Raw genomic sequence first — 25,413 nt, 5'->3', positions numbered from 1 at the left:
TTATCAAGTACCGTATTTGCTCGATTATAAGACAATCCTGATTTTAAGATGACCCCCCCCCCCTTTTATGTCCAATCCAATGGAGTTGATTGGATATGGAATGGGGAGGAATGAACTTTAATCCTTCCTATTTCATGGCCAATCTACAGTATTTGAAAAAAGTGCCAGCTCCCCTCCACGAGTTCCCGTGCACTGATCCACACTCAGGCTCATGGTGTCGAATCCAATGAAACAAAGAAAAAGATGATCCAGCACTTTGGGAAAATACACAGCTTTATTATAATCCTCATGAATAAGAATACACCCACTTCCCAATGACTGATTAAAATCTTGACGCGTTTCGAGCGCATGCGCTCGAAACGAGTCAAGTTTCAATCAGTCGTTGGGAAGTGGGTGTTTTTTTTACATGGTATACCTGAACTGAATTCAGCCATTCCGACTCCAGGAGCTTCCCTCCCATGCTGCTCTGTTGCATATATTGTACCATAGAGTGCTGTAAGTGACTTCACCAAGTGAAAGATCACTTCCTCCCAATGCTAGGCACTATTGGGAGCCTGGTCGGGGGCCAGCAGTACTGGGAGTGGAGACACTCGGGAGCCGGGCTGGGGCTCCGGTGAAATTCAAAAGCAAGGGACACACATGGGGTCTGGGCTTGGGCCCCGCAAGGTACCATCATATATTGATTAAGATGAGGTCATCTTCATCATACATTTTTATTATCGAGCAAAGTTAATATTGAGTCATCACCCCGGTCGGCCCCCATCTCATTTTCTGTATATTTTCTAATTTTCTCAGGTCTATTATTTATTATCATCTTTGGAGGGAGTGTCAGGATACTTTGATCTTCAGCTCTTGCCGCCGCAAAATTATCCATACTTGACATCTGCTCCCAGAAGAAGGTAATGCTAGAATGTGAAGAAATAGAATCATATTAAAATAATAAGGTCATCTTACAATGAGTCAATTGCATTTTGCCCCCCACAGCATATCTAATACTTACTATACACAAGGAATCAACTTACTATTACTAAGGATCAACTCTCTAGTGACTGCAGCCCTTTCTATGGGTTTTCTATCAGTCCCTTTATAGAAACCCATATATTTCAGCTTTAAAGGGGCACTCTGGTGGAAAACATTATTATTTTTTTTTTCAAATCAACTGGTGCCAGAAAGTTAAAGAGATTTGTAAATTACTTCTGTATAAAAATATTAATCCTTCCAGTACTTATCAGCTTCTTTCTGCTCCAGAGGAAGTTGTGTAGTTCTTTCCAGTCTGACCACAGTGCTCTCTGCTGACACCTCTGTCCATGTCAGGAACTGTCCAGAGCAGGAGAGGTTTGCTATGGGGATTAGATTTGTTCCTGTTCTATAAGTTCCTGACATGGAAAGAGGTGTCAGCAGAGAGCACTGTGGTTAGACTGGAAAGAACTACACAACTTCCTCTGGAGCATAAAGCAACTGATAAGTACTGGAAGGATTAATATTTTTATACAGACGTCATTTACAAATCTGTTTAACTTTCTGGCACCAGTTGATTTGAAAATAAATAAATGTTTTACACCAGAGTGCCACTTTAAATCTGAACTATATGGGTTTCTATAAAGGGACTGATAGAAAACCCATAGAAAGGGCTGCAGTCACTAGAGAGTTGATCCTTAGTAATAATAAGTTGATACCTTCTGTATAGTAAGTATTAGATATGGAGCATACAGCAGCTGATAAGTACTGGAAGGATTATGATTGATTTTTTAATAAAAGTAATTTACAAATCTGTTTAATTTACTGGAGCAAGTTGATATGAATTTTTTTTCCTCACCAGGCTAATATAATGGATTGACTATTCTTAGGATAGGCAATCAATCACTTGCTGGTTGGGTGCTGATATACAACAGACCCCGCCGATCAGCTGTTAGGCGCAGCTACAGAGCACATGCACCATTCACTACATAGTGGCCAGGCCTGGTTACTGCAGCTCAGTTCACATTCACTTAAATGGGAGCTGACCTCCAGCAACACGGTCCCCCACCCCCGGACACTGTGCAGTGTGGGCACCACAGCGGTGAGAACCGCTAAATAGTCCTACTGGTTTTGTATATTTGCCCACTGACAAAGAAATGATCAGTCTATAAATATGTAAATATTCGGTTTATTCCAACAGTAAGAGACAGAATAACAACAACCAAAAAATCCAGAAAAACGAATTTCAAATAAAAAATGAATTGATTTGCGTGAAATAAGTATTTGATCCCCTATCAATCAGCAAGATTTCCACAGCATCGCCCTTCATGAGGGCAGCATGGTGGAGGATGCTCGCTCATCCCTGTGGGGACAGGAAAGTCCCCAGACACACCCCAGTTCTTTCTTTCCCTACAGGGAGGGGTGGTCAATCTGGGTCTTTGTGGTCTCCTTCCTCCACTAGATTCCCTCCATAGCTAGTTCTTCTCTGGACAGGGGTCCCCTGACTGTAAAAACCGATGTGTTCCACCCCATGGTAGGGGTTTCTGATGTATTATAATAATTCCATTTTCCCGCGCATAGGAGTTAAAAGGGTACTCCACTGGCCAACGTTAGGAACATCTAGTTTCGAACGCTGTGTGTGCGCTGCGGGGGTCAGCCACACACCCTTGTGACATCATGCTACGCCCCCTCAATGCAAGTCTATGGGAGGGGGCGTGGTGGCCATCACGCCCCCCCCCCCCCCATAGACTTGCATTGATGTCACAAAGGGGCATGGCCGACCACCGCACCCTGTACACAGCATTCGGAACTAAATTCGGAACAAATCTGCAGGGCAGCCATGGGGGTTGAGTATTTTTACAATGCTTGTCATTATAGGTTTGGCAATAAAGACTGCTCTTTTGGGGTATAATGTCCTTCTAGCAGTGGTCCCGCCCTAGAGCTACTTATCTCTTAGGGCTCTGTCATGGTGCCATCATGAAGGGGGATGCTGTGGAAAATAGGAATTATTCCTGACAGTCAAATTGGTTTACAAGATTCCCCCATGACGGCACCACCACAATTCTCACCCTTTAATAATGTTGTTGGCTTCATCCTGGTAGTAATTTGGTAGCACCGGGGTGTGTCTATGGCAGGCTTCTTTGTTTCCTGTACCTATAGTGATGACGCAGTCATGAATGATTCATGGAAACCGAATTAATGGTGAAGAATAATTCCTATTTTCTGTCACCTAGGTGTCTTTTATACACGTAAGTAGCTGAGATTAGGAGCACTCTCTTGAAGGGAGTGCTATTAATTTCAGATTATTATCTGTAAAAAAGACACCTGTTTACAGAAGCAATCCATCAGATTCCAAACTCTCCACCATGACCAAGACCGAAGAGCCGTCAAAGGATGTCAGAGGCAAGATTGTAGATCTACACAAGGCTGGAATGTGCTACAAGACCATCGCCGAGCAGATCGGTGAGAAGTTTATTACAGTCGGTGCCATTATTTACAAATGGAGCAAACACAAAATAATCTGTCCATCTCCCTCGGTCGGAAGCTTAATGTAAGATCTCACTTCGTGGAGTTTCAATGATCAAGAGAACGGTGAGGAATCAGCCCAGAACTACAAGGGAGGGTCTTGAGATGGCTGGGACCATGGTCATCAAGAAAACAATTGGTAACACATTATGATGTGAAGGACTGAAATCCTGCAGTGTCCGCAAGGTCCCCCTGCTCAAGAAATCACATGTACAGGACTAGCTGAGGTTTACCAATGATCATCTGAATGATTGAGATGCTCCTAATCTCAGCTCATTACTTCTTACTGATCAATAGAGGTTCAAATACTTATTTCAAAACATAAAGATAGATAACGGAGCACTCACCCAGTCAAACGTCCCAGGCTGGCAAACTGTCACCGATGTGTAGTCATATTTTGGCATGGAGGTGTTACGCCGAGTGCTCCGGGTCCCCGCTCCTCCCCGGAGCGCTCGCTACACTCTCCCCGCTGCAGCGCTCCGGTCAGATCCACTGACCCGGGGCGCTGCGATTCCGCTTCCAGCCGGGATGCGATTCGCGATGCGGGTAGCGCCCGCTCGCGATGCGCACCCCGGCTCCCGTACCTGACTCGCTCTCCCTCGGTCCTGTCCCGGCGCGCGCGGCCCCGCTCCCTAGGGCGCGCGCGCGCCGGGTCTTTGCGATTTAAAGGGCCACTGCGCCGCTGATTGGCGCAGTGATTCCAATTAGTGTCTTCACCTGTGCACTTCCCTATATCACCTCACTTCCCCTGCACTTCCTTGCCGGATCTTGTTGCCATCGTGCCAGTGAAAGCGTTTCCTTGTGTGTTCCTAGCCTGTGTTCCAGACCTCCTGCCGTTGCCCCTGACTACGATCCTTGCTGCCTGCCCCGACCTTCTGCTACGTCCGACCTTGCTTCTGTCTACTCCCTTGTACCGCGCCTATCTTCAGCAGCCAGAGAGGTGAGCCGTTGCTAGTGGATACGACCTGGTCACTACCGCCGCAGCAAGACCATCCCGCTTTGCGGCGGGCTCTGGTGAAAACCAGTAGTGACTTAGAACCGATCCACTAGCACGGTCCACGCCAATCCCTCTCTGGCACAGAGGATCCACTACCTGCCAGCCGGCATCGTGACAGTAGATCCGGCCATGGATCCCGCTGAAGTTCCTCTGCCAGTTGTCGCTGACCTTACCACGGTGGTCGCCCAGCAGTCACAACAGATAGCGCAACAAGGCCAACAGCTGTCTCAACTGACCGTTATGCTACAGCAGTTACTACCACAGCTTCAGCAGTCATCTCCTCCGCCAGCTCCTGCACCTCCTCCGCAGCGAGTGGCCGCTCCTGGTCTACGCCTATCCTTGCCGGATAAATTTGATGGGGACTCTAAGTTTTGCCGTGGCTTTCTTTCCCAATGTTCCCTGCATCTGGAGATGATGTCGGACCTGTTTCCCACTGAAAGGTCTAAGGTGGCTTTCGTAGTCAGCCTTCTGTCTGGAAAAGCCCTGTCTTGGGCCACACCGCTCTGGGACCGCAATGACCCCGTCACTGCCTCTGTACACTCCTTCTTCTCGGAAATCCGAAGTGTCTTTGAGGAACCTGCCCGAGCCTCTTCTGCTGAGACTGCCCTGTTGAACCTGGTCCAGGGTAATTCTTCCGTTGGCGAGTATGCCGTACAATTCCGTACTCTTGCTTCAGAATTATCCTGGAATAATGAGGCCCTCTGCGCGACCTTTAAAAAAGGCCTATCCAGCAACATTAAAGATGTTCTGGCCGCACGAGAAATTCCTGCTAATCTACATGAACTCATTCACCTAGCCACTCGCATTGACATGCGTTTTTCCGAAAGGCGTCAGGAGCTCCGCCAAGATATGGACTCTGTTCGCACGAGGCGTTTCTTCTCCTCGGCTCCTCTCTCCTCTGGTCCCCTGCAATCCGTTCCTGTGCCTCCCGCCGTGGAGGCTATGCAGGTCGACCGGTCTCGCCTGACACCTCAAGAGAGGACACGACGCCGCATGGAGAACCTCTGCCTGTACTGTGCTAGTACCGAACACTTCCTGAGGGATTGTCCTATCCGTCCTCCCCGCCTGGAAAGACGTACGCTGACTCCGCACAAAGGTGAGACAGTCCTTGATGTCTACTCTGCTTCTCCACGTCTTACTGTGCCTGTGCGGATGTCTGCCTCTGCCTTCTCCTTCTCTACTGTGGCCTTCTTGGACTCTGGATCTGCAGGAAATTTTATTTTGGCCTCTCTCGTCAACAGGTTCAACATCCCAGTGACCAGTCTCGCCAGACCCCTTTACATCAATTGTGTAAACAATGAAAGATTGGACTGTACCATACGTTTCCGCACGGAGCCCCTTCTAATGAGCATCGGATCTCATCACGAGAGGATTGAACTTTTGGTCCTCCCCAATTGCACCTCGGAAATTCTCCTTGGACTTCCCTGGCTTCAACTTCATTCCCCAACCCTGGATTGGTCCACTGGGGAGATCAAGAGTTGGGGGCCCTCTTGTTCCAAGGACTGTCTAAAACCGGTTCCCAGTAACCCTTGCCGTGACTCTGTGGTTCCTCCAGTAACCGGTCTCCCTAAGGCCTATATGGACTTCGCGGATGTTTTCTGCAAAAAACAAGCTGAGACTCTACCTCCTCACAGGCCTTATGATTGTCCTATCGACCTCCTCCCGGGCACTACTCCACCCCGGGGCAGAATTTATCCTCTCTCTGCCCCAGAGACTCTTGCCATGTCTGAATACGTCCAGGAAAATTTAAAAAAGGGCTTTATCCGTAAATCCTCCTCTCCTGCCGGAGCCGGATTTTTCTTTGTGTCCAAAAAAGATGGCTCCCTACGTCCTTGCATTGACTACCGCGGTCTTAATAAAATCACGGTTAAGAACCGCTACCCCCTACCCCTCATCTCTGAACTCTTTGATCGCCTCCAAGGTGCCCACATCTTTACTAAACTGGACTTAAGAGGTGCCTATAACCTCATCCGCATCAGAGAGGGGGATGAGTGGAAAACGGCATTTAACACCAGAGATGGACACTTTGAGTATCTGGTCATGCCCTTTGGCCTGTGCAACGCCCCTGCTGTCTTCCAAGACTTTGTTAATGAAATTTTTCGTGATCTGTTATACTCCTGTGTTGTTGTATATCTGGACGATATCCTAATTTTTTCTGCCAATCTAGAAGAACACCGCCAGCATGTCCGTATGGTTCTTCAGAGACTTCGTGACAATCAACTCTATGCCAAAATTGAGAAATGTCTGTTTGAATGCCAATCTCTTCCTTTTCTAGGATATTTGGTCTCTGGCCAGGGACTACAAATGGATCCAGACAAACTCTCTGCCGTCTTAGATTGGCCACGCCCCTCCGGACTCCGTGCTATCCAACGCTTTTTGGGGTTCGCCAATTATTACAGGCAATTTATTCCACATTTTTCTACCGTTGTGGCTCCTATCGTGGCTTTAACCAAAAAAAATGCCGATCCCAAGTCTTGGCCTCCTCAAGCGGAAGACGCCTTTAAACGACTCAAGTCTGCCTTTTCTTCGGCTCCCGTGCTCTCCAGACCTGACCCTTCCAAACCCTTCCTATTGGAGGTTGATGCCTCCTCAGTGGGAGCTGGAGCTGTTCTTCTACAAAAAAATTCTTCCGGGCATGCTGTCACTTGTGGGTTTTTTTCTAGGACCTTCTCTCCGGCGGAGAGGAACTACTCCATCGGGGATCGAGAGCTTCTAGCCATTAAATTAGCACTTGAGGAATGGAGGCATCTGCTGGAGGGATCAAGATTTCCAGTTATTATTTACACCGACCACAAGAACCTCTCCTACCTCCAGTCTGCCCAACGGCTGAATCCTCGCCAGGCCCGGTGGTCTCTGTTCTTTGCCCGATTTAATTTTGAGATTCACTTTCGTCCTGCCGATAAGAACATTAGGGCCGATGCTCTCTCTCGTTCCTCGGATGCCTCAGAAGTTGAACTCTCTCCGCAACACATCATTCCACCTGACTGCCTGATCTCCACTTCTCCAGCCTCCATCAGGCAAACTCCTCCAGGAAAGACCTTTGTTTCTCCACGCCAACGCCTCGGAATCCTCAAATGGGGTCACTCCTCCCATCTCGCAGGTCATGTGGGCATCAAGAAATCTGTGCAACTCATCTCCCGCTTCTATTGGTGGCCGACTCTGGAGACGGATGTTGTGGACTTTGTGCGAGCCTGCACTATCTGTGCCCGGGATAAGACTCCTCGCCAGAAGCCCGCTGGTTTTCTTCATCCCCTGCCTGTCCCCGAACAGCCTTGGTCTCTGATTGGTATGGATTTTATTACTGATTTACCCCCTTCCCGTGGCAACACTGTTATTTGGGTGGTCGTTGATCGATTCTCCAAAATGGCACATTTCATCCCTCTTCCTGGTCTTCCTTCAGCGCCTCAGTTGGCTAAACAATTTTTTGTACACATTTTTCGTCTTCACGGGTTGCCTACGCAGATCGTCTCGGATAGAGGCGTCCAATTCGTGTCTAAATTCTGGAGGGCTCTCTGTAAACAACTCAAGATTAAATTAAATTTTTCTTCTGCATATCATCCCCAGTCCAATGGACAAGTAGAAAGAATTAACCAGGTCTTGGGTGATTATTTGCGACATTTTGTTTCCTCCCGCCAGGATGACTGGGCAGATCTCCTTCCATGGGCCGAATTCTCGTATAACTTCAGAGTCTCTGAATCTTCCTCCAAATCCCCATTTTTCGTGGTGTACGGCCGTCACCCTCTTCCCCCCCTCCCTACCCCCTTGCCCTCTGGTCTGCCCGCTGTGGATGAAATTTCTCGTGACCTTTCCATCATATGGAGAGAGACCCAAAATTCTCTCTTACAGGCTTCATCACGCATGAAGAAGTTCGCGGATAAGAAAAGAAGAGCTCCTCCCGTTTTTTCCCCTGGAGACAAGGTATGGCTCTCCGCTAAATATGTCCGCTTCCGTGTCCCTAGCTACAAGTTGGGACCACGCTATCTTGGTCCTTTCAAAATTTTGTGTCAAATTAATCCTGTCTCTTACAAACTTCTTCTTCCTCCTTCTCTTCGTATCCCTAATGCCTTTCACGTTTCTCTTCTTAAACCACTCATCCTCAACCGTTTTTCTCCCAAATCTGTTCCTCCCACTCCTGTTTCCGGCTCCTCGGACATCTTCTCTGTCAAAGAGATCTTAGCTTCTAAAAAGGTCAGAGGGAAAACTTTTTTTTTAGTGGACTGGGAGGGTTGTGGTCCTGAAGAGAGATCCTGGGAACCTGAGGACAACATCCTAGACAAAAGTCTGCTCCTCAGGTTCTCAGGCTCTAAGAAGAGGGGGAGACCCAAGGGGGGGGGTACTGTTACGCCGAGCGCTCCGGGTCCCCGCTCCTCCCCGGAGCGCTCGCTACACTCTCCCCGCTGCAGCGCTCCGGTCAGATCCACTGACCCGGGGCGCTGCGATTCCGCTTCCAGCCGGGATGCGATTCGCGATGCGGGTAGCGCCCGCTCGCGATGCGCACCCCGGCTCCCGTACCTGACTCGCTCTCCCTCGGTCCTGTCCCGGCGCGCGCGGCCCCGCTCCCTAGGGCGCGCGCGCGCCGGGTCTTTGCGATTTAAAGGGCCACTGCGCCGTTGATTGGCGCAGTGATTCCAATTAGTGTCTTCACCTGTGCACTTCCCTATATCACCTCACTTCCCCTGCACTTCCTTGCCGGATCTTGTTGCCATCGTGCCAGTGAAAGCGTTTCCTTGTGTGTTCCTAGCCTGTGTTCCAGACCTCCTGCCGTTGCCCCTGACTACGATCCTTGCTGCCTGCCCCGACCTTCTGCTACGTCCGACCTTGCTTCTGTCTACTCCCTTGTACCGCGCCTATCTTCAGCAGCCAGAGAGGTGAGCCGTTGCTAGTGGATACGACCTGGTCACTACCGCCGCAGCAAGACCATCCCGCTTTGCGGCGGGCTCTGGTGAAAACCAGTAGTGACTTAGAACCGATCCACTAGCACGGTCCACGCCAATCCCTCTCTGGCACAGAGGATCCACTACCTGCCAGCCGGCATCGTGACAGGAGGCAGTGGATGGTCCGGGAGGAGCTCGGACGCCGGCCATGGACCGTATCATGCCACTTGGCGCTTCGTCAGGTCGCACCGGTGCTTCGGTGCACCAAGTGGCGTGATACGGTCTGTGGCCGGCGTCCGAACTCCCCCCAGACCATCCACCGCCTCCCTGCCAAAATATGACTACATGTCGGTGACAGTTTCCCAGCCTGGGACGTTTGACCGGGTGGGTGCTCCGTTATCTATCGGAACACTCACTCATCTGTTTATGTTTTGATATTCATTGGAGTCTTTTAGTTGCGCGTGAGCACCTCCCGAGATCCCGGTTCATTTATCAGCACATCCAATTAATCCCCACCCGACAAACAAGGACAGTCAGATATATGAGTGCCGATTCACAATCAGTTTTTTCTGTTTTAGTGTGGTGCAAATACTTATTAGTAAAATGCAAATCAATTCATAACTTAAGTGAAATGCGTTTTGCTAGATTTTTTGTTTTTATTCCTTCGCTCAATGTTCAAATAAAGTGACCTTTAAAGGGGTACTCCGGGGGGGGGAAAGATTGTTTTTATTTTTTTAAATAAACTTGTGCCAGAAAGTTAAACAGATTTGTAAATTACTTCTATTAAAAAAATCTTAATCCTTCCAGCACTTATTAGCTGCTGAATACTACAGAAGAAATTCTTGTCTTTTTGGAACACAGATCTCTCTGCTGACATCACGAGCACAGTGCTCTCTGCTGACATCTCTGTCCATTTTAAGAACTGTCCAGAGTAGGAGAAAATCCCCATAGCAAACATATGCTGCTCTGGACAGTTCCTAAAATGGACAGAGATGTCAGCAGAGAGCACTGTGCTCGTGATGTCAGCAGAGAGCACTTTGTTCCAAAAAAAAAAAAAGAATTTCCACTGTAGTATCCGGTGGAAAACTTTTTTTTTTTTTTTAAATCAACTGGTGCCAGAAAGTTAAACAGATTTCTTATTATCTGCTGAATACTACAGAGGAAATATGGGGATATGGGGATTTTCTCCTACTCTGGACAGTTACTAAAATGGACAGAGATGTCAGCAGAGAGCACTGTGGTCGTGATGTCAGCAGAGAGCTCTGTGTTCAAAAAAGAAAATAATGTCCTCTGTAGTATTCAGCAGCTAATAAGAACTGGAAGGATTAAGATTTTTTAATAGAAGTAATTTACAGATCTGTTTAACTTTCTGGCACCAGTTGATTTAAAAAATAAAAAAAAAGTTTTCCACCGGAGTACCCCTTTAAACAGAAAAATGATCTAAACATGTCCTGTAGGATTCATACAAGTACAATAATAATTTGTGCTTGCTTGTTTCATATGTTTGAATCAGCATGTAAGGTCTTCGAACGAGTAACTCATGGACATACCTCATGTAGCTTTATCACAACATTGGAGAGTCCAACGTCATCAAGCAGGGGGAGAGGATAGCCATTCGCCAGAATTTCTAGAAGAAATAGAAGTAAAAGTAGAATGCAAGATCTGGAGATTTCAATTTGTTCTTCCATTTTTCTACCTGTGATGCCCAGAAGGATAATGGGATTTGTAGTGCAGGGCCAGCTAGGGGTAATAGTTCACCTAGCAAAGCCTATAAGTTCACAGTAGCTTAGTGGACTAGCTGAGCCCTGAATATCCTCCTGTGGTCTCTGCAACTTTTGTAATGGGGGGCTACTCAATAAAAGAAGCCATTTACCCTCAGGGTCTGGGTGCTGGTGTGCCCATGATGGTGGGTGAAAATGACTTGAACCAGACACAGGTGGGAACTATGATAGACTCCTTATAGAGTACTGTACTAAGTAATGTATACACTCTTTTATTTCAGTGTATATGTTTTGGGCACAATCCACTTTTGTAGCTTTGGTAGAAGAAGTACGGTAATAAGACTCTGACAACACTGGAAGTATTTTAAAATATACCCTCAGTCCAGATAAGATTAACTCTACTGAGAGGAGCCTTTACATTTAAGCTCCCTGTGCTGCATTACAATTCCCTATAGCAGGGCGTAAGGTGAAAAGGTTGTGTCTTGTAAGACATGGCTCTGACTACAACAAACAAAGAGTCCTATTGAAGCAGAAAAGCACTTGTACAGCTTCTATCTCTTCTGGGATGAAACTTTCTCCTTTCAGAGTAGGAAAACAATTGTAGAAGTACCGTATTTTTTGCCGTATAATACGCACTTTTTCTTCCCCAAAAAGTTGGGGGGAAAGTTGGTGCATCTTATACGGCGAATACCTGCGGCCATAACACTAACCCGGCGAAAATAACACTAACCCGGCTGCTCAGTCGGGCTGTTCGGGACCGCCGCGGTGAAATCCCGGCGTCCCGAACAGCTTACAGGACACCGGGAAGGACTTTACCTGCCTCCTCGGGCCGGGATCCCCTCCATGGCCGGCGCTCTCCTTCGACGTCATCACGTCGTCGCGCACGCCGTCCCGTCATCCAATAGGAGCGGCGTGCATAGCGACGTGATGACGGAGAGCGTGGATCCCGGGGGAAGAAGACGTCCGGAGTGTCGGGGTCACCACGGGGACGCGGCGACAGCGATGGAGCAACATCCAGGGCAGCGGTGACGGGTCTGGAGCGGCGGGGACATGTGAGTACTACCTCCTATACCAGTGGTCTTCAACCTGCGGACCTCCAGATGTTGCAAAACTACAACTCCCAGCATGCCCCGACAGCCGTTGGCTATCCGTGCATGCTTGGAGTTGTAGTTTTGCAACATCTGGAGGTCCGCAGGTTGAAGATTACTGCTGGGTTCAGAATCTTTTTTTTTTCTAGATTTTGGACCTTTAAAATTGGGTGCGTCTTATATGCCGGTGCGTCCTATAGGGCGAAAAATACGGTAAATACTCCTTTAGCTTTGACTGGAGACAGTTCTTTGGTTATACAACTCTTAAGTGTCACGCAATAATGTGGTTCACTCCAACCGACCCAGAGCTTACTAGACTTAGCAACTTAAATAGAATTAAACTTTTCTGACAGAGCCAGCTCTAACACTAAACATTGGGGACTCCAAAGATGCATCAAACGGACTTAAGAATTAAACCTAAAAGATAGATCTCATTATATGTCAACCCAAGAGAGTGTTCTTCACTATAGGAATGTATCCATTTATTTCAATACTAATTTTGGCAAATTTCAGTATAAATGGACAATCGTGTACATACCATTAACTTGGGGAAGCAGAATATGTGAGATGTAATAGTTCAGAACCAAGTTTAGAAGCTCCACCTGGAAGATATAGAGATAGAACCATAGAGATATAACACTTGGTTGAAACGGATAATGTAAAAATGATTTACAGTTCTTATAATACAGTCCCATCAGACAGAATAATAAGCCTGATTCTTATTGAATAAGTCATAAAGGGACTTGTGGAATAGTAAATAAATGCTGAGATTTAACTGAATCCTTGAATACTGACCAAAAGGTTCGGACCCACTGTGCACCCTAAACCTGTGTTACTTTTGACCACTACAGGGTAGTCTCCTGTTTTCATCCATAAAGATTTGGTCTTTGTTGTAGAAGACGACCAGGTCGCTATGTGGTGAGCTTGTAGGGGTAATAGTGAACAGGGGTGTTGCAGAGTGGTAGTGTAGGGTATAGGTTTAACCCTTAATTGTCGTGACGCCAGGGTGCGGGCTTCCTCAATGTAATTAGTCCTACCGCCACCCGTCCCACAAACGATAGGGAGGAATAAAGGATTGTGCACCACCTACAGGCGTGACAATGGGAGGGAGCATGGCCCGAGTGCAAGTAGAGAAGATTACCATGGCCTTGTGGTTAGAGAAAACTGGTCAGGTAAGTGACAATAATAATAATGGCCATCAATCAATAATAGCAGAAGGAATTTGCACAAATAATTTTTTGGGTTACATAAATAAATAAATATATATATATATATATATATATATATATATATACACAGACATATACTCACAGGGAAGGGCCCCACATCTGAGTGTTTGAGATCAATCTTTATGCTGGAGAAGAAAAAATATACAAGAAACAATTTTGTACGAAGGTCTTCAATTACACTCAATATGCAGTAGAAGCGTTAATATTTTCACAATCCTTGTTGCTAAAAGAGTCCTCCCAAAAATTAGCTGACTATAGGATGCCCCTGAGATCAGATTATGTGTGAGCATGTGTATGATTCCCCTGTAGCACCCCCACAGGAAAAAGGAAACATTACATAGAGTTCATTGAAATTAGTCGGCTGCCCATGTAATTCATAGACATGCTTGGTCCTCCAGGACCGCCAAAAGTCCAGGATTGGAATTTTTTCTGTTTTATTCCAACGGAGTAACTGAAAAACCCAGAATGTTGGTGGGTGTGGAGGACTGGGTTTGGGAATATGTATTGTATGCATTAAAACCAGAGTATTGATTAGTTCAATCATCTTGCAGAGGGTCCACAAGTTTAGACTCCTGAATTCTAGTATCTGCTGGAAGGGAGTGTTTGGACTTTCATATATGATATGTTTAGAAGGGAAATTGTCATCAGATTCACCCACACTAACCTGTTCTCAGGGGCGTAGCTATAGAGGTAGCAGTCGCACAGGGGCCCCAAAGCACAACTGCCCTATAAAAGACCAGTATTATATTTGGCATATGGGGCCCTATTGCATATTTTGCATTGGGGCCCAAAAGCTACAAGCTACGCCTCTGCCTGTTCGTACAGGTGAAAAGTGCAGATGACACTGATAATAACCATACTTACCTACCCCTGATCCATGGTCCTGTTCGTCCGTTATCCTCCTCATTCATGTAGAGGGCTTGGTGCATGGGCCGAGCTTGAGGAACACCATGACGTCACCGCTGCTGCCTCCCCAATTCTGCTGCCCAACAAGGAAAATAACGGGCCAATGGGACCGCGGAATGGGGGTAGGTAAGTATGGTATCATCATTGTCACCTGCACTATACACCTGTACCATCAGTTTAGTGCAGGTGACATTGATGACAGTTTCCGTTTATTGGGGATACTGATTAAGAAAACCCATTTTATAGTCTAGAACAATACTTCCCAAATGCGGTCCTCAACTTCCCTTAAAGGGGTAGTCTGTTGCTCAGCGTTTGGAACAAACTCTTCCGAACACTGGAGCCGGCACCGGGACCTCGTGACGTCATAACCCCGCCCCCTCATGATGTCACACCCCGCCCCCTCAATTCAAGTCTATGGGAGGGGGCGTGACAGCCACTACTTTAGCAGGTCATGTTCTCAGGATTTCTGCTAGGGAAACATTGTTCTAGAAGGTTAACAGTGGCAGCAAAGAGTTTCTCTCGCTCTGGAAGACTTACTGTTCTGCAGCTCATAGATTTCATTGTGCAATGCTTAAAGGAAAAGTATCATAAACAAAATCTATCCTGCAGATAGAGGATACGTTTTAAACCACAGGGGGTCCGACTGCTGGGACCCCCTGCGTTCTCCTGTACTGGGTCCCGGCTCCCTCTACATGTCCCTTTACTTGAGAGATTAGGAACCTCATACAGGAGATTGCAGGGGGTCCCGGCAGTCAGACCACCCCCCGTGCTCTGAAACTTATCCACTATCCTGCGGGGATAGGGGGTAAATTTTTGTTTGTGATATATCTCTTTTAACCCCTTTATATTTATGGCGCTGTCGTGCGGCAGATCTATGAAGTGAGCTATCAGCAGCCAGGACCCATGGCTAATGCCGAACATCGGCGGACTGGCCGATGCCCGGCATTAACTTTTTAGACGCTGCGATCAAAGTTGATTGTGGTGTCTAAAATTCCGAAATTAGACTGATCGGGATCATCTCTGGAAAATCGCAATATCCCAATCAGCTGGGCCCTTACCTGCCTCTTCGCCGTCCGATCTGTGCCTCGGTGCTCCAACCAGGCTCACAGGCTGGAGTAATCGAGCACAGATAATACTGATCAATGCTATGCTATGGCATAGCACTGAACAGTATATGCAATCTAATGATTGCATGTAATAGTCCCCTATAAGGGCTAAAAGTAAGTGTAAAAAAAAGTTTAAAAAAAAAGTTAACAAATGTGATTTAACCCCTTTCCTAATAAAAGTTTGAATCCCCCCCCCCTTTTCCCATAAAAAAAAATGTCAACAGAAATATACATAAACATATGTGGTATCGCCGCGTGCATAAATGTCCGAACTATAAAAATATATAATTAATTAAACCGCAAAGTCATTGGCGTACTCGTAAAAAAAAATTCCAATGTCCAAAATTGCGTATTTTTGGTCACTTTGTATACCATAAAAAAATGTATAAAAAGCGATCAAAAGGTCCCATGAAAACAAAAATGGTAACAATAAAAACTTCCGGCACATAAAATGAGCCCTCATACATCCCCGTATATGGAACAATAAAAAATATAGGGGTCAGAAGATGACAATTTTAACCTGTTAAGGACCCAGGGCATACCTGTACGCCCTGAGTCCGCTCCCGATCTATAACGTGGGGCCACGGCCGGGACCCGTGGCTAATAGCGCGTGGCATTGATCTTTCTGCCGCGCGCTATTAACCCTTTAAAATGAAAGTGAAACCATGCTGGTTAGCTCAGTGGGCTGTGATAGCCGCTGTGAAATCGCTGCATCCCGAACAGCTTACAGGACAGCTGGAGGGCCCCTACCTGCCTCCTCGCTGTCCGATCGCCGAATGACTGCTCAGTGCCTGAGATCCAGGCTTGAGCAGTCAAGCGGCAGAATCATCGATCAGTGGTTTCCTATGAGAAACCAGTGATCAATGTAATAGATCAGTGTGTGCAGTGTTATAGGTCCCTATGGGATAACAATGATCAGTGTGTACAGTGTTATAGGTCCCTATGGGATAACAATGATCAGTGTGTGCAGTGTTATAGGTCCCTATGGGAGCTATAACACTGCAAAAAAAAAGTGAATAAAGATCATTTAGCCCCTCCCCTATTAAAAGTGTGAATCACCCCCCTTTTCCCATAAAAAAAAAAGTGTAAATAAAAATAAACATATGTGGTATCGCCGTGTGCGGAAATGTCCGAATGATAAAAATATATTGTTAATTAAACCGCACGATCAATGGCGTGCGCGCATAAAAATTCCAAAGTCCAAAATAGTGCATTTTTGGTCACTTTTTATATCATGAAAAAAATGAATAAAAATAAGACCTATCAATGCAAAAATGGTACCGTTAAAAACTTCAGATCACGGCAAAAAATGAGCCCTCATACCGCCCCATACACGGAAAAAAAAAAAAGTTATAGGGATCAGAAGATGATAATTTTAAACGTATAAATTTTCCTGCATGAAGTTATGATTTTTTTCCAGAAGTCCGACAAAATCAAACCTATATAAGTAGGGGATCATTTTAACCGTATGGACCTACAGAATAAAGATAAGGTGTCATTTTTACCGAAAAATATACTGTGCAGAAATGGAAGCCCCCAAAATTTACAAAATGGTGTTTTTTTCAATTTTGTCTCACATTTATTTTTTTGTTCTGTTTCGCCGTAGATTTTTGGGTAAAATGACTGACGTCATTACAAAGTAGAATTGGTGTCGCAAAAAATAAGCCATCATATGGATTTTTGGGTGAAAGATTGAAAGAGTTATGATTTTTTAAAGGTAAGGAGGAAAAAACAAAAATGCAAAAACGGAAAAAACCCCGGTCCTTAAGGGGTTAAACATACTAATTTTGGTGCATGTAGTTATAATTTTTAATTAAATAATTTTTAATTTTTTTTATAAAATAATTAAATTATAAGTTAAATAAAATAAAATCTAAGTTGGGTATCCTTGTAACTGTATGGACTTACTGAATAAAGATAAGGTGTAATTTTTATTGAAAACTGAACACTTTCTATTAGGTTCCATGTGATCACAGGTAGCCCTAGCAGTGGAAATTGTTGTTTTACAACATCTGGAGGTCCAACATGTGGAGACCACTATTATAGCTAATACTAACTAACTAACTAAATACTGTAAATAATTCCTTAACTAAGTTTTATTCTTGAATGATACAAATAATTTCAATTTTTTAAATCTTTTTATTATTTACCTGTTAAGCACCAGGAACCCCACAATCCTGTTTGAATTCACTCTCACGTTTGCCACAGCATGAGTTGACTGTAAAAAAACAAACAAAAAGGTCTTGAAGTTAAACAGGTACTCGGGTGGAAAACAATTTGTTTTTAAATCAACTGGTGCCAGAAAGTTAAAAGATTTGTAAATTATTTCTATATAAAAATCTTAATCCTTCCAGTACTTATCAGCTGCTGTATGCTCCATAGGAAGTTGAGTATTTTTTCTGTCTGACCAAAGTGCTCTCTGCTGACACCTCTGTCCTTTTCAAGAACTGTCCAGAGCAGAAACAAATCCCCATAGGAAACCTCTCCAGCTCTGGACAGTTCCTAACATGGACAGAGGTGTCAGCAGAGAGCACTGTGGTCAGACTGGAAAGGATACACAACTTCCTCTGGAACATACTGCAGATGATAAGTACTGGAAGGATTAATATTTTTAAATAAAAGTAATTTACAGATCGGTTTAACTGTCTGGCACCAGTTAATAAAAAATAAAAAAAATCCAACAGATTATCTCTATAAAGATTGCGATATGACCACACACACATTACAATAGTATACACACCAATGAGGAGAGATGACTGATGAATATTTTTTATATTAAAAGAGCCTCACAAGAGTTGTTTTGGGAGGTTACGGTAGATAGAAGGAGCCATCAAATTCACTTCAGATTGTACTTTAAATTCCTTTGGCCCATTGAGTGTAAGGTAGTAAAGTGGCGATGCAAAGCATTGCCACTTATCTCTGTGGGACATATAGTAAACAGTGTAAAACTCGGCACAAATCCAAGCCAGATGGCTGTGAAATGCATGGTGTATAGTGTTTAAAGAGAATCTGTCATATTGAACATGCAATCCTATTGGTAACATGAGAACCCTGGCTCCTGCTGGGGTATGCACTTGGAGGACAGTGTGACATAGTTTTTGACAGCCGGCCTATAGCAATCTACCCACACACAGGGGCAATATGGTAAACATGACAGATCCAGTTTAACATCTTCTTCACACTGTTATTTCTTCAGTTCAGGAAATAATTTACCAAGGTTATTCGGAAAAGAGGAGCCAGAGCTGACTTTGGTAATACTGCATAAGCCTGGATGTCCAAAACTGGTGAAAGGGTCAAATTTCCCGGTTTCACGGCCAGAGACGGAGCAGAAGGCGATAAAATCTTGAGCTTTATCGGCCTAGCTGGATACCTCTTTGATATCTGAGGATGATAATAATAAAGAGTGACCATAGTCTAGGATAAATATCCCAACCTCACTGACCAAATGTGAACAATTATTATCAGATATCTGCATCATGTGACTTCTGCTACATTTAAAGGGGTACTCCACTGCTAGACATGTTATCCCCTATCCAAAGGACCCCCTATCTCTGCTGCGGTGCACGGAGTGAACTCTGCTCCGTGACGGATGACTGGCAAACACAGCCCCCATGCCACCTCCATTCATGTCTATGGGAGGAGGCGTGACGGCTATAGCCGTCACGCCCCCTCCCACAGACATGAATGGAGGGGGCGTGGCGTGATATTACGATCACCTAAGCCCCAGGCTTCCGTGACTGCAAAGCTGATTTACGTTCCCAATGGTCAGACCCCCCGCGATCAGACATGTTATCCCATATTCTTTGGATAGGGGATAACATGTATAGGGGTGGAGTACCCCTTTAAGACTTTGTATATGTTCTAGGCAAGTTCTACTACTCCGTCATACCAGCCTGAGAATCAGCACCAAACTTTGCCACAAAATACATATGAAACATAACATAGGGCACGGTGCTCGTCAAAAAAATTGTAGCATGGATAGTATAGAGTGAAAGATCCCTGGTGATGACCATCTATGTCTAACAGATCCCATAGAAAGCTTCTGTTCAGATGGGACAAGCCTTTAAAGGGGTACTCCACTGGAAAACATTTTCTTTTAAATCCACTGGTGCCAGAAAGTTTACCCCTTAAGGACCAAATGTTTTTCTGTTTTTTTTTTATTAGCATTTCAATTTTGCACCTAAAAATCCATATGAGGGCTTTTTTTTTTTGCGCCAATAGTTTTCCTTTGTATTGAAATTAGTCATTTAACCAAAAATCTACGGCAAAATGAAAAAAAAATCATTGTGAGTCAAATTGGAGACAAAACGCTATTTTGTAATTTTGGGGGCTTCCGTATCTACGCAGTAAATTTTTCGGTAAAAATGACACCTTATCTTTATTCTGTAGGTCCATACAGTTAAAATGATCCCCTACTTATATAGGTTTGATTTTGTCGTGCTTCTGGAAAAAAATCATAACTACATGCAGGAAAATTTATATGTTAAAAATTGTCATCTTCTGACCCCTATAACTTTTTCATTTTTGCGCGTACGGGGCGGTATGAGGCTCATATTTTGTGCCGTGATCTAAAGTTTTTATTGGTACCATTTTTGTTTTGATCTGACTTTTTGAAAGCTTTTTATTAATTTTTTTATGGTATAAAAGTGACCAAAAATACACTATTTTGGATTTGGAATTTTTTTTGCGCGTACGCCATTGACTCTGCGGTTTAATTATATATTTTTATAGTTCGGACATTTACACACGCGGTGATACCACATATGTTTATTTTTATTTATTTTTTACACTGTTTTCTTTTTTTTTTTAATGGGAAAAGGGGGGGTGATTCAAACTTTTATTAGGGAATGTGTTAAATCACATTTATTAACTCTTTTTTTACACTTTTTTTTGCAATGTTGTAGCTCCCATAGGGGACTATAACATGCAATACATTGATTGCAGACACTGATCACTGCTTTGCAACAGCATAGCATTGATCAGTGTTATCTGCACTTGATTGCTCAAGCCTGGATCTCAGGCTTGGAGCAATCAAACGCCGATCGGACAGCGTGGAGCCAGGTAGGGAGCCTCCAGGTGTTCGAGACGCCGCGATTTCAACAAGGTGGTCCCGAACAGCTCCGCTGAGCTAGCCGGAATGGATTACTCCCATTTTAGACACTGCAATCAACTTTGATTGCAGCATCTAAAGGGTTAATACCGGACATCAGCACGATCGCGGGTCCCGGTTGCTCAGCTTCTGAGTACGCTTCACAGATCGGGAGCCGGCCATGGACGTAAATATACGTCCGTGTTCGTTAAAGGGGTACTCCACTGATAAACATTTTCTTTTAAATCAACTGGTGTGAGAAAGTTCAACATATTTGTAAATAACTTCTATAAAAAAATCTTAATCCTTCTAGTACTTATCAGCTGCTGATTGCTCACGAGGAAGTTCTTTTCTTTTTTGAATTTCCTTTCTGTCTGACCACAGTGCTCTCTGCTGACACCTCTGTCCATTTCAGGAACTGTCCAGAGCAGGAGAGGTTTGCTATGGGGATGTTCTCCTACTCTGGACAGTTCCTAAAATATACAGAGGTGTCAGCAGAGAGCACTGTGGTCAGACAGAAAGGAAATTCAAAAAGAAAAGAACTTCCTCTGTGTACAACAGCTGATAAGTACTGTAAGGATTAAGTTTTTTTTAATGGAAGTAATTTACAAATCTGTTTAACTTTCTGATACTAGTTGATTTAAAAGAAAATGTTTTCCAGTGGAGTACCCCTTTAAGGGGCAAAACATATTTATAAATTACTTCTTTTAAAAGATCTAATCCTTCCAGTACTTATTAGCTGCTGTATGCTCCACAGGATGTTCTTTTATTTTTTAATTTCCTTTCTGCCTGACCACAGTGCTCTCTGCTGAAACATCTGTCCATGTCAGGAAATGTCCAGAGTAGGAGAGGTTTACTATGGGGATTTGCTCCTACTCTGGACAATTCCTGACATGGACAGAGGTGTCAGCAGAGAGCACTGTGGTCAGGCAGAAAGGAAATAAAAAAAAAAAAAGAACTTACTGTGTATTATACAGCAGCTGATAAGTACTGGAAGGATTAAGATTTTTAAATAGAAGTAATTTACAAATCTGTTTAACTTTCTGGCACCAGTTGATTTAAAAAAAATGTTTTTCTGGGGAGTACCTCTTTAAGGCTTGAATGAAAGCAAAAAGTGTTAACCAATTTCAGAGCCAAAGTCGTAGAGTAAGTTAGAGTAAGTCTAAGAGACAACTGAGAACTGTAATAGCCAAAATGCAGAGTGTAGGCTCAACCAGAGAAAAAACAGACTTGATAGGCCAGGGCCAGTTGCCACGAGAACCACAAGTTTTGACACAGACTAGAAAGGTTTACCCCATTGGGCAAAACTAGGTTGAGCTTAGCGTTTGGAACAAACTGTTCCGAGAGCTGGAGCCGGCGCCGGGAGCTTGTGAAGACATAGCCCCACCCCCTCATGATGTCCCGCCCCACCCCCTCAATGCAAGTCTATGGGAGGGGGCGTGCCCTTTGGGCAAAACTAGGTTGAGCCATTACACATATACCCTATACTGGGTGTGTGTGTGTGGGGGGGGGCTTCTAACTAGTAGGTATTGCATTAAAGGGTTACTCCGCTGCTCAGCATTCGGAAAAAAAATGTTCTGAACGCTTAGAGCCAGTTCTGGGACTCGTGACGTCATGGTTCCGCTCCTCGTGACATCACGCCCCGACACCTCAATGCAAGTCTATGGGAGGGGGCGGGGCAGCAAACCGCCTCCCCTTTCATAGACTGACACTGCGGGGGCGGATTGTGACGTCAGGAGGGGGCGGGGAAGTGACATCACGAGCCCTGGTGCCGACTCTGCGCATTCAGAACATTTTGTTTTGAACGCTGAGGAGTGGAGAAACCCTTTAAGCAAAGAATTTCTGTAAGGTCAATGTCATCTGCTATTACCTCTGGCATTCATTTTATTAGTTAAAGGGGTATTCCGCTGCTCAGCGTTTGGAACAAACTGTTCCGAGAGCTGGAGCCGGGAGCTTGTGAAGACATAGCCCCACCCCCTCATGATGTCCCGCCCCACCCCCTCAATGCAAGTCTATGGGAGGGGGCATGACAGCTGTCACGCCCCCTCCCATAGACTTGCATTGAGGGGGCGGGGCGTGACATCATGAGGGGGTAGGGCTATGATGTTACGAGCTCCCGGCGCCGGCTCCAGCGTTAGGAACAGTTTGCTCCAAACGTTGAGCAGCGGAATACCCCTTTAATAAACATATATTGCAAATGGAAGCCGTGGTGCTAAGGTAAATAGATTCTATCAATAATTCATTGACCTATTTGGTTATTATTATTCATCACCTATTGATTTTGTACTTTACTTTTCCCATGAATCCCGAATAAACTCCCGAGTAATCCGGCAAATGAATAGTTGAGAGCTTCTGTCGTAGAACAGTCATCCCTTGTTCACGGGCTGTAAGAAAACATGAAAAGACATATTTATTTATGGTAATAGTGTGTACACCAGTCCTTATTTGTAAAGTTGAGTTCAGAATAAAGGGGAGCAGTAACCTCATAACCGGATTACAGCTTTCAATTTTCCATTGAAAAGGCATCTTCATTATTATTAGAGATTTAACTACATAAGGTAGATCGGACCTATCAGAAGGAGCATTCACTGCTAAACCCCTGGATTACTGAAGTGCATGCAGTGACTGGTGTCTGGTAGCGTCCCCTACAGTATAGGGAGGTAATACATGTTCTGTACTACTCTTTACCTGTATTACTGAAGTGTATGCACTGACTGGTGTCTGGTAGCGCCCCTTACAATACAGGAAGGTATTACATGTTCTGGACTCTTTACCTGTATTACTAAAGTGTATGCACTGACTGGTGTCTGGTAGCGCCCCCTACAGTACAGGGAGGTATTACATGTTCTGTACTCTTTACCTGTATTACTGAAGTGTATGCACTGACTGGTGTCTGGTAGCGCCCCTTACAATACAGGAAGGTATTACATGTTCTGGACTCTTTACCTGTATTACTAAAGTGTATGCACTGACTGGTGTCTGGTAGCGCCCCCTACAGTACAGGGAGGTATTACATGTTCTGGACTACTCTTTACTTGTATTACTGAAGTGTATGCACTGACTGGTGTCTGGTAGCGCCCCTCAACAGTACAGGGAGGTATTACATGTTCTGTACTACTCTTTACCTGTATTACTGAAGTGTATGCACTGACTGGTGTCTGGTAGCGCACCCTACAGTACAGGGAGGTATTACATGTTCTGTACTACTCTTTACCTGTATTACTGAAGTGTATGCACTGACTGGTGTCTGGTAGCACCCCCTACAGTACAGGGAGGTATTACATGTTCTGTACTACTCTTTACCTGTATTACTGAAGTGCATGCACTGACTGGTGTCTGGTAGCGCCCCCTACAGTACAGGGAGGTATTACATGTTCTGTACTACTCTTTACCTGTATTACTGAAGTGCATGCACTGACGGGTGTCTAGTAGCTCCCCCTACAGTACAGGGAGGTATTACATGTTCTGTACTACTCTTTACCTGTATTACTGAAGTGCATGCACTGACTGGTGTCTGGTAGTGCCCCCTACAGTACAGGGAGGTATTACATGTTCTGTACTCTTTACTTGTATTACTGAATTGTATGCACTGACTGGAGTCTGGTAGTGCCCCTTACAGTACTGGGAGGTATTACATTATTCTAGACTCTTTACCTGTATTACTGAAGTGTATGCCCTGACTGGTGTCTGGTAGCGCCCCCTACAGTACAGGGAGGTATTATATGTTCTGTACTCTTTACCTGTATTACTGAAGTACATGCACTGACTGGTGTCTGGTAGCGCCCCCTACAGTACAGGGAGGTATTATATGTTCTGTACTCTTTACCTGTATTACTGAAGTACATGCACTGACTGGTGTCTGGTAGCGCCCCCTACAGTACAGGGAGGTATTGCATGTTCTGTACTATTCTTTACCTGTATTACTGAAGTGTATGCACTGACTGGTGTCTGGTAGCGCCCCCTACAGTACAGGGAGGTATTACATGTTCTGTACTACTCTTTACCTGTATTACTGAAGTGCATGCACTGACTGGTGTCTGGTAGCGCCCCCTACAGTACAGAGAGGTATTATATGTTCTGTACTCTTTACCTGTATTACTGAAGTGTAAGCACTGACTGATGTCTGGTAGCGCCCCCTACAGTACAGGGAGGTATTACATGTTCTGTACTCTTTACCTGTATTACTGAAGTGTATGCACTGACTAGTGTCTGGTAGCGCCCCTACAGTACAGGGAGGTATTACATGTTCTGTACTCTTTACCTGTATTACTGAAGTGTATGCACTGACTGGTGTCTGGTAGCGCCCCCTACAGTACAGGGAGGTATTACATGTTCTGTACTCTTTACCTGTATTACTGAAGTGTATGCACTGACTAGTGTCTGGTAGCGCCCCCTACAGTATAGGGAGGTATGACATGTTCTGTACTACTTTTTACCTGTGCCAGGGTTAGCGGCTCCTTTGGACACCAGGTGGGGCGGCTCCATGTTACTTTAGCACCCCCTGACAGGTTTCACTCCTCAGAGCTTCATCAGAGGTCTGGGCTAATGGATATATAAATGCATATTCAACTAATACACAGATAAAGTACATAGAATCTTACCATATTCGAGCCCTTTCTGGGTGATGCGTACGACGAATCCAGGATTTCCAGCGTATGTTGCTCCCATCAGAACCACACAGAGCGCCATGGTCAGTGTATACCCCGGTGCCATCTTTCCTGCATGTGATATAAGCATCAATATAGAAGGAGATGGAAAGAAGAAAACTATGTACCGAATATGAAGTGAAGCTTAAATACTAAAGTGGGAATGAGGAAGCCGAGGTTTAGATTTATTTCGGGGACGTCCCTGGGATATTTATGTGATATTATACCCAACAACAACAGCAACATGGCAAGAATAAAGTCTCATTAATGAACA

General features: G+C 44.9%; 1 protein-coding gene across 1 annotated transcript; it reads right to left on the bottom strand.

Moving 5' to 3' along the window:
- Positions 1 to 768: 768 nt before the first annotated feature.
- LOC130297678 (bactericidal permeability-increasing protein-like) lies at positions 769 to 25,182 on the bottom strand. Its single transcript, XM_056550391.1, has 8 exons — positions 25,095 to 25,182; positions 22,786 to 22,877; positions 18,618 to 18,785; positions 17,555 to 17,622; positions 13,475 to 13,517; positions 12,702 to 12,765; positions 10,905 to 10,981; positions 769 to 905 (listed from the first exon to the last, which is right to left on the bottom strand). Exons 1-8 carry the CDS (start codon positions 25,180 to 25,182, stop codon positions 867 to 869), a joined length of 639 nt encoding a protein of 212 aa, XP_056406366.1. The 3' UTR covers positions 769 to 866.
- Between the last annotated feature and the right edge of the window lie 231 nt (positions 25,183 to 25,413).

This window comes from Hyla sarda, chromosome 13 (assembly GCF_029499605.1).
Source record: "Hyla sarda isolate aHylSar1 chromosome 13, aHylSar1.hap1, whole genome shotgun sequence".
Lineage (NCBI taxonomy): Eukaryota > Metazoa > Chordata > Amphibia > Anura > Hylidae > Hyla > Hyla sarda.
The sequence above is the reverse complement of the archived record's forward strand: the minus strand, read 5'-3'. Positions and strand labels throughout refer to the sequence as shown.

Coding starts and splice junctions, on each gene's coding strand:
- LOC130297678 (XM_056550391.1), bottom strand. CDS start 25,182: ATGGCGCTCTGTGTGGTTCTGATGGGAGCAACATACGCTGGAAATCCT. Junction 22,878..25,094: donor CCAGAAAGGGCTCGAATATG/GTAAGATTCTAT, acceptor GTTTTCTTACAG/CCCGTGAACAAGGGATGACT. Junction 906..10,904: donor TTGTGATAAAGCTACATGAG/GTATGTCCATGA, acceptor TTCACATTCTAG/CATTACCTTCTTCTGGGAGC.